Consider the following 8,801-nt stretch of genomic DNA (forward strand, 5'->3'; position numbering starts at 1 on the left):
ATTAACTGACCACAACGAGCAAGTTAAGTGCTCTCAAGTGGAACCCCGCTGGCTTTAATTGCCTGTGGGATTCCCACCAGCGGGGCTTGCGCGCGCAGCCCCGCACGTCAGCGCGGTACCCGGAAGTGGCCGGGATTTCGTCCGAATCCGGTCACGTGATCGGAGATCGGGATTTTCGGGGCCCCCCCGCTGGAAACCCGCAGGTAACCCGACCCTAAAATCGAGCCCTAGGGGTCGGCTTCGTGACTCTTCCAGCTCACAATAGCTGGAAAGTTACTCATTCTCAGCAGGTAAGGAATTGAATGATCCATTTTTAGTGAGAATACTAAAAAAGCCGTCATAACATACAAGATAACACTTTGACTACACAGGGTATAAAGCAGAATAAAATTTGGATACGGTTGCATTTTCTTCAATGTATTGATTTTTTTTCAGTGTATTGACTGAAGAATAACTTCCAATCCTTATCCTTCAGGAAGAAGTTGTTTCAGTACCGCCAGTGCCCAATTGTGTTACCAGCTGAGCCAAGAATAGAACTGTGCTTGGCCCTCTTACAAGCACACGTGATAAACTTACCTGTATGCACAGGAACTAAATCCATGGGATACAACTTGTCAATGGCAGCTCTGCAGTCTTTCAATACTGCTTCTCCTAATTCTTCTATTGTCCTAAAATATTTGATAGGTAATCCTTTATTGACTATCTTTGTCTTCAGTTCCCTTATCTTCAGTTTCTCGTAATGATCTCCACTGTTATATTTACGCTCTACCAGCTCCCTTTCATCCTGTGGGGCATTCAGAAGTATATCATCAGCATACCGAGAATCTCGGAAATAAAAGAAACTGAACCCAGTGTCATTTAGAAAAGCTGCTTCGATTATCTCAAGCTCCATCAGACTGCAGTTTTGGTAATTTTCATGCAATATCCAAGAATAGCCATTTTTTGCTGCGATACATATATTCCTTTCTACGTTGGATAAACCTTGCATTTCCGACCCACTCGTTGGAAAGCACTCTGCATTCGGTGGGCAATACTCACCATATTTCTGGCCTAACATGCATACGAAGAAAGGTGAGCAGTTGGTGATGAAGTCTAGTCTAGCCTTTAGCTGGTAGGAATCTGTGTTCTGCTGATGCTGTCCCGAGTGTGGTGTCCACTGCGGATCTAATACTTTAAAACAGCTTCTTCTGGTATTACAGAAATCACTTAGAAGAGGAAAAATATCATTCTCCAAATAGTTTCTTTCCTCTTGAAAATCCTCAGATGTTGAACAGAGAAGTACCTTAATGGGGGGTCTGTAGATGCAATCGGGCTGGTGTACAAGATCTTCATTTTCCTCTGCCTTAGAGTTCCTCAGATTTTTGAAACATTCATTCACTGTACGCATTGTTGAAAATTTTAAAATAATTTCACAAGTTTTTTTTTATATATATATATATGGAGAGAGAGCACTGCTTTCAGTTCCTTTCTTTTATCTTAGAATCCTAGTAACTTTTCCCTTAAAGTTGTAGAAAGTACGGGCTCAGCTGTCCTTGCACTTTAACTTGGGTTCCATGTTGCTGGTGACTTCAGCTTCTTCACAGCTACTAAAACAGAAATTTGTGATTTAAGAAGTCAGTCTAAATTTGTAGCTCTAATGGAAAAGGCTCATTTTACTAAGACAACTAGGTATTTCATTGTACTTTATAAAAGGGCAGTTGAAAGCAATATATTTCAGACTCCTCCTCCCCCCAAGTACGATGAGGAAAAGCTGGCATAAACTAACACTCTACAGGTAGGTACAAAGGTGAAAATTAATTTATGCGATAAAGTTGATTTGGAGTGCTAAATAAAAACGTCAGTTGAGTTGCCTTTCTTTCCAGAAGTGGCTGTCTTAGTGAGAATTAAATAATAAAAAAGGGACCAAGTGCAACTCTCAAAACAAAATCTATTGCTGGCTTGTAATCTAGCTAGTTTAAATTTGTGCCTCATCACCCAGCATTCTCTGTCAGCTTCATATTTTACAGGTCAATGAATCCACCATGTGTACACACACCCCTCGTTATGTACAAAGTGGCCTTCACTGAGCTACTGAGTCAGTGCCCCCGATCTATAACTTTTACCATCTTTGAAAATAACATTATAAAAGGGAAATAATTCACAGAAAGGGCAATTTTATCTTGACAAAAAGTTCAAATAAAATGTTATGGGGGCAAGTGGATCTGAGGAAATAGAAAGAATATATTGCTAGTTCCAGCAACTGAGGAAACTACTTCTTCACGTTATTGTTCAACCCTTTCAAATAAATAGAGGGTACATGATGAAGAGCTGTGGGTTATGATTTATTTGCCGTCATTGGACTAACCTGATCAACAAACCAACCAACCAACCAACAACAATTTGTATTTATATAGTCCCTTTAATGTAGTAAAACGTCCCAAGGCGCTTCACAGTTGCGTTATCAAACAAAATGTGACACTGAGCCATATAAGGAGATATTAGGACAGGCGACCAAAAGCTTGGTAAAAGAGATAGGATTTAAGGAGCATCCTAAAGGAGGAGAGGGAGGTAGAGAGGCAGAGAGGTTTAAGGAGGGAATTCCAGAGCTTAGGGTCTAGGCAGCTAAAGGCACGGCCACCAATAGTGGAGCGATGAAAATCAGGATGCACAAGAGGCCAGAATTGAAGGAGCTCAGAGATCGCTGAGGGTTGTAGGGCTGGAGGAGGTTACAGAGATAGGGAGGGGCGAGGCCTTTGGAGGGATTTGAAAACAAGGATGAGAATTTTAAAATCAAGGCATTACTGGACCAGGAGCCAATGTCGGTCAGAGAGCACAGGGGTGATGAGTGAACGGAACATGGTGTGAGTTAAGATACAGGCAGCAGAGTTTTGGATGAGGTCAAGTTTATGGAGGGTGCAAGGTGGGAGGCCGGCCAAGAGAGCATTTTAATAGTCAGAAACAAAACGATGTAACACCCTTCAGATCTTCATTCATTTAAGATTATTACAGCCAACAGAAAGAAAGGTTTCCATCTCATCAGTCTAGGCTGGGTTCAGGCACAGGTCTGTCACGTTGCTTGATTTCATTCTGGGAAATGAAGTTGAACAAAGAATTGATGTGAGAGTGGGGAAATAGTAACCACAACACATTTAGGCTTGATGTGAAAATCGAAAAAGATAATGAAGAGTAAAGATAAGGGTGCTGAACTGGAAAAGGGCAAAGTTCAGTGAAATAAGCAATTAAGTAGGCAGAAAAGTTACCAAACAGGACAATGCATCTGCAGTGGGATATCTTCAAATATGAGATAGGTAAAGAACAAAATAGATATATTTTTAGAAGGCAAAAAGGGAGTGCATCAAAGATTAGTGTCGCATGCATAGATAGAGTAAAACTAAACTGAAACTTAAAACAGTGGCCCATGATAAAACTGGCTCACAATACCAAAGAAAATCATGAGAAATATAGAAAATATAGTGGGGACGCAAAAAGGGAGAATACTAGGGCTAAAGGGAATAGGAAAAAAGTCCACCGGGCAATATAAAATGAAATAGTAATTGCTTTGATAAGCAAATTAAAAAGAAGAGTAATTAAAGAGAGGGTAAGACTGCTCAGTGATGTAGGGGGAATCTAGTTGCAGAAGATGAAGATACATCGGACATCCCTAATTGCCCTTGAGAAGGTGGTGGTGAGCCGCCTTCTTGAACCGCTGCAGTCCGCCTGGTGAAGGTTCTCCCACAGTGCTGTTAGGAAGGGAGTTCCAGGATTTTGACCCAGCGACGATGAAGGAACGGCAATATATTTCCAAGTCGGAGGGCAACGTGCAAGTGGTATTGTTCCCATGTGCCTGCTGCTCTTGTCCTTCTAGGTGGTAGAGGTCGCGGGTTTGGGAGATGCTGTCGAAGAAGCCTTGGCGAGTTGCTGCGGTGCATCCTGTGGATGGTACACATTGCAACCACAGTGCGCCGGTGGTGAAGGGAGTGAATGTTTAGGGTGGTGGATGGGGTGCCAATCAAGCGGGCTGCTTTGTCCTGAATGGTGTTGAGCTTCTTGAGTGTTGTTGGAGCAGCAGTCATTCAGGCAAGTGGAGAGTAATCCATCACACTCCTGACTTGTGCCTTGTAGATGGTGGAAAGGCTTTGTGGAGTCAGGAGGTGAGTCACTCGCCGCAGAATACCCAGCCTCTGACCTGCTCTTGTAGCCACAGTATTTATATGGCTGGTCCAGTTAAGTTTCTGGTCAATGGTGACTCCCAGGATGTTGATGGTGGAGGATTCGGCGATGGTAATGCCATTGAATGTCAAGGGGAGGTAGTTAGACACTCTCTTGTTGGAGATAGTCACTGCCTGGCACTTGTCTGGCGCGAATGTTACTTGCCACTTATCAACCCAAGCCTGGATGTTGTCCAGGTCTTGCTGCATGCGGGCACGAACTGCTTCATTATTTGAGGGGTTGCGAATGGAACTGAACACTGTGCAATCATCAGCGAATATCCCCATTTCTGACCTTATGATGGAGGGAAGGTCATTGATGAAGCAGCTGAAGATGGTTGGGCCTCGGACACTGCCCTGAGGAACTCCTGCAGCAATGTCCTGGGGCTGAGATGATTGGCCTCCAACAATCACTACCATCTTCCTTTGTGCTAGGTATGACTCCGGCCACTGGAGAGTTTTCCCCCTGATTTCCATTGACTTCAATTTTACTCGGGCTCCTTGGTGCCACACTCGGTCAAATGCTGCCTTGATGTCAAGGGCAGTCACTCTCACCTCACCTCTGGAATTCAGCTCTTTTGTCCATGTTTGGACCAAGGCTGTAATGAGGTCTGGAGCTGGGTGGTCCTGGCGGAACCCAAACTGAGCATCCGTGAGCAGGTTATTGGTGAGTAAGTGCCGCTTGATAGCACTGTCATCGACACCTTCCATCACTTTGCTGATGATTGACAGTAGACTGATGGGGCGGTAATTGGCCGGATTGGACTTGTCCTGCTTTTTGTGGACAGGACATACCTGGACAATTTTTCACATTGTCGGGTAGATGCCAGTCTTGTAGCTGTACTGGAACAGCTTGGCTAGAGGCGCAGCTAGTTCTGGAGCACAAGTCTTTAGCACTATAGCCGGGATGTTATCGGGGCCCATAGCCTTTGCTGTATCCAGTGGACTCAGCCATTTCTTGATATCACGTGGAGTGAATCAAATTGGCTGAAGACTGGCTTCTGTGATGGTGGGGATATCGGGAGGAGGCCGAAATGGATCATCCACTCGGCACTTCTGGCTGAAGATGGTTGCAAACGCTTCAGCCTTGTCTTTTGCACTCATGTGCTGGACTCCGCCATCATTGAGGATGGGGATGTTTACAGAGCCTCCTCCTCCCATTAGTTGTTTAATTGTCCACCACCATTCATGACTGAATGTGGCAGGACTGCAGAGCTTTGATCTGATCCGTTGGTTGTGGAATCGCTTAGCTTTGCCTATAGCATGTTGCTTCTGTTGTTTAGCATGCATGTAGTCCTGAGTTGTAACTTCACCAGGTTGGCATCTCATTTTTAGGTATGCCTGGTGCTGCTCCTGGCATGCTCTTCTACACTCCTCATTGAACCAGGGTTGATCCCCTGGCTTGTTGGTAATGGTAGAGTGAGGAATATGCTGGGCCATGAGGCTACAGATTGTGCTGGAATACAATTCTGCTGCTGCTGATGGCCCACAGCGCCTCATGGATGCCCAGTTTTGAGCAGCTAGATCTGTTCTGAATCTATCCTATTTAGCACGGTGATAGTGCCACACAACACGTTGGATGGTGTCCTCAGTGCAAAGACGGGATTTCGTCTCCACGAGGACTGTGCGGTGGTCACTCCTCCCAATACTGTCATGGACAGATGTATTTGCGACAGGTAGATTGGTGAGGACGAGGTCAAGTAAGTTTTTCCCTCAGCCATGATCTAATTAAATGGCAGAACAGGCTGAATGACCTATTCACGTTCCTAACGTTCCTATATAGAGCATTTTGCAGGATAAGGACGGCAGAGCTGTTTCACTGGTGATAAACGATTGTACAATTCACATACATGCAACTTTACAAACCGGGATTCATTATACTTCTTCAAATCTCTGTGCTGGTGTGTGTAGTGACATCTCTACAACATGCTTGTTTATAGAATCATAGAATGACACAGCACAGAAGGAGGCCATTCGGCCCATTGTGCCTATGTCAGCTCTTTGAAAGACCTATCCAATTAGTCCCACTCCCCGCACTTGAGGCTTTCCACGACCGGTGGGCACTGCAGGGACTGGAGTGCATCCTTGATCAGTATCATCAAATTATTATTTGACTTTGTTTATTTATTTGATTTTGATTTGTTTTTTTTAAAATAAAGTTACATCCTTTCTTAAGGGGGCCTAAACCAAAAAAAGTCAGTTAAAAAAAAAATCCCACTCTCCCCCTGCTCTTCCCCATAGCCTTGCAAATTTTTCCCCTAAGATGTTTTTTTTCCTTGTCCTTTCTCGTTATGTTCCTAATCATAGAATTATAGAATGGTTATAGCACGGAAGGAGGCCATTCAGCCCATCAAGTCCGTGCCGGCTCTCTGCAAGAGCAATCCAGCTAGTCCCATTCCCCGCAGCCCTGCAATTTTTTTCCCTTCAATTATTATCCAATTCCCTTTTGAAAGCCATGATTGAATCTGCCTCCATCACTCCCTCAGGCAGTGCATTCCAGATCCTAACCACTCGCTGTGTAAAAAATTTTTTCCTCATGTCGCCTTTGGTTCTTTTGCCAATCACCTTAAATCTATGTCCTCTGGTTCTTGACCCTTCTGCCAATGGGAACAGTTTCTCTCTATCTACTGTGTCTAGACCTTTCATGATTTTGAACACCTCTATCAAATCTCCTCTCAACCTTCTCTGCTCTAAGGAGAACAACCCCAGCTTCTCCAATATATCCACATAACTGAAGTCCTTCATTCCTGGAACTATTCTAGTAAATCTCTTCTGCATCCTCTCTTAGGCCTTCACATCCTTCCTAAAGTGCAGTGCCCAGAATTGGACGCAATACTCCAGTTGTGGCCGAACCAGTGTTTTATAAAGGTTCATCATGACTTCATTGCTTTTGTACTCTATGCCTCTATTTATAAAACCCAGGATCCCGTAAGCTTTTTTAACCACCTTCTCAACCTTCCCTGCCACCTTCAACGATTTGTGCACATTTACCCCCAGTTCTCTCTGTTCTTGAACCCCTTTTAGAATTGTACCCATTAGTTTATATTGCCTCTCTTCATTCTTTCTACCAAAATATATCACTTCGCACTTTTCTGCATTAAATTTCATCTACCACGTGTCCGCCCATTCCACCAGCCTGTCTATGTCCTCTTGAAGTCAATCGCTATCCTCCTCACTTTTCACTACATTTCCAAGTTTTGTGTCATCTGCAAATTTTGAAATTGTGCCCTGTACACCCAAGTCCAAGCTGTTAATATATATCAAAAAAAGCAGTGGTCCTAGTACCGACCCCTGGGAAATACCACTGAATACCACTCTCTAGTCTGAAAAACAACCGTTCCCCACTACTCTCTGTTTCCTGTCCCTTAGCCAATTTTGTATCCATGCTGCCGCTGCCCCTTTTATTCCATGGGTTTCAACTTTGATGACAAGCTTATTATGTGGCACTTTATCAAATGCCTTTTGGAAGTCCATATACACCACATCAACCGCATTACCCATATCAACCCTTTCTATTACCTCAAGAAAAAACTCAATCAAGTTAGTTAAACACGATTTGCCTTTAACAAATCCATGCTGGCTTTCCGTAATTAATCCCCACTTGTCCAAGTGACTGTTAATTTTGTCCTGGATTATCATTTCTAAAAGTTTCCCCACCACTGAGGTTAAACTGACTGACCTTTAGTTGCTGGGTTTATCCTTACACCCTTTTTTGAGCAACGGTGTAACATTTGCAATTCTCCAGTCCTCTGGCACCACACCCGCATCCAAGGATGATTGGAAGGTTATGGCCAGTACCTCCGCAATTTCCATCCTTACTTCCCTCAGCAACGTAGGATGCATCCCATCTGGACCCGGGTGATTTATCTACTGTAAGTACAGCTAGACTTTCTAGTACGTTCTCTTTTTCAATTTTTAGTCCATCCAGTATCTCAACTACCCCTTCTGTTACTGTGACTTTGGCAGCATCTTCTTCCTTGGTAAAGACAGGTGCAAAGGACTCATTTAGTACCTCAGCCATGCCCTCTGCCTCCATGCGTAGATCTCCTTTTTTGGTCCCTACTCAGTCCCACCCCTCCTCTTACTACCCATTTACTGTTTATATTCCTATGGAAGACTTTTGGATTCCCTTTTATGTTAGCCGCCAGTCTATTCTCATACTCTCTCTTTGTTCCTCTTATTTCCTTTTCCGCTTCCCCTCTGAACTTTCCATATTCGGCCTGATTCTCACTTGTACTATCAACCTGACATCAGTCATACGCCCCTTTTTTCTGCTTTATCTTACTCTCTATCTCTTTCGTCATTCAGGGAGCTCTGGCTTTAGTTGCCCTACCCTTCTCCCTCATGGGAATGTACCTCGACTGTACCTGAACCAGCTCCTCTTTAAAGGCTGCCTATTGTTCAATTACAGTTTTGTCCGCCAATCTTTGATTCCAATTTACCCAGGCCAGATTCATTCTCATCCCACTGAAATTGTCCCTCCTCCAATTGAGTATTTTTACTCTAGAGTGCTCCTTGTCCTTTTCCATAGCTAATCTAAACCTTATGATACTATGATCGCTGTTCCCTAAATGTTCCCCCACTGACACTTGCTCCATTTGACCCACCTCATTC

At 43.9% G+C, this 8,801-nt stretch overlaps 1 protein-coding gene across 1 annotated transcript in view; it reads right to left on the minus strand.

The window, feature by feature from the left end:
• ttc41 (tetratricopeptide repeat domain 41) overlaps window positions 1–8,801 on the minus strand; it is a 57,211-nt gene that overhangs the window by 46,757 nt on the left and 1,653 nt on the right. Inside the window, exon 2 of the mRNA XM_067999335.1 lies at window positions 577–1,586. Coding sequence (XP_067855436.1) covers window positions 577–1,387 — 811 coding nt within the window. The 5' untranslated portion in view covers window positions 1,388–1,586. The remainder of the gene's footprint in view (window positions 1–576; window positions 1,587–8,801) is intronic.

The sequence above is a fragment of the Heptranchias perlo genome, chromosome 18, assembly GCF_035084215.1.
Source record: "Heptranchias perlo isolate sHepPer1 chromosome 18, sHepPer1.hap1, whole genome shotgun sequence".
Classification (NCBI taxonomy): Eukaryota; Metazoa; Chordata; class Chondrichthyes; order Hexanchiformes; family Hexanchidae; genus Heptranchias; species Heptranchias perlo.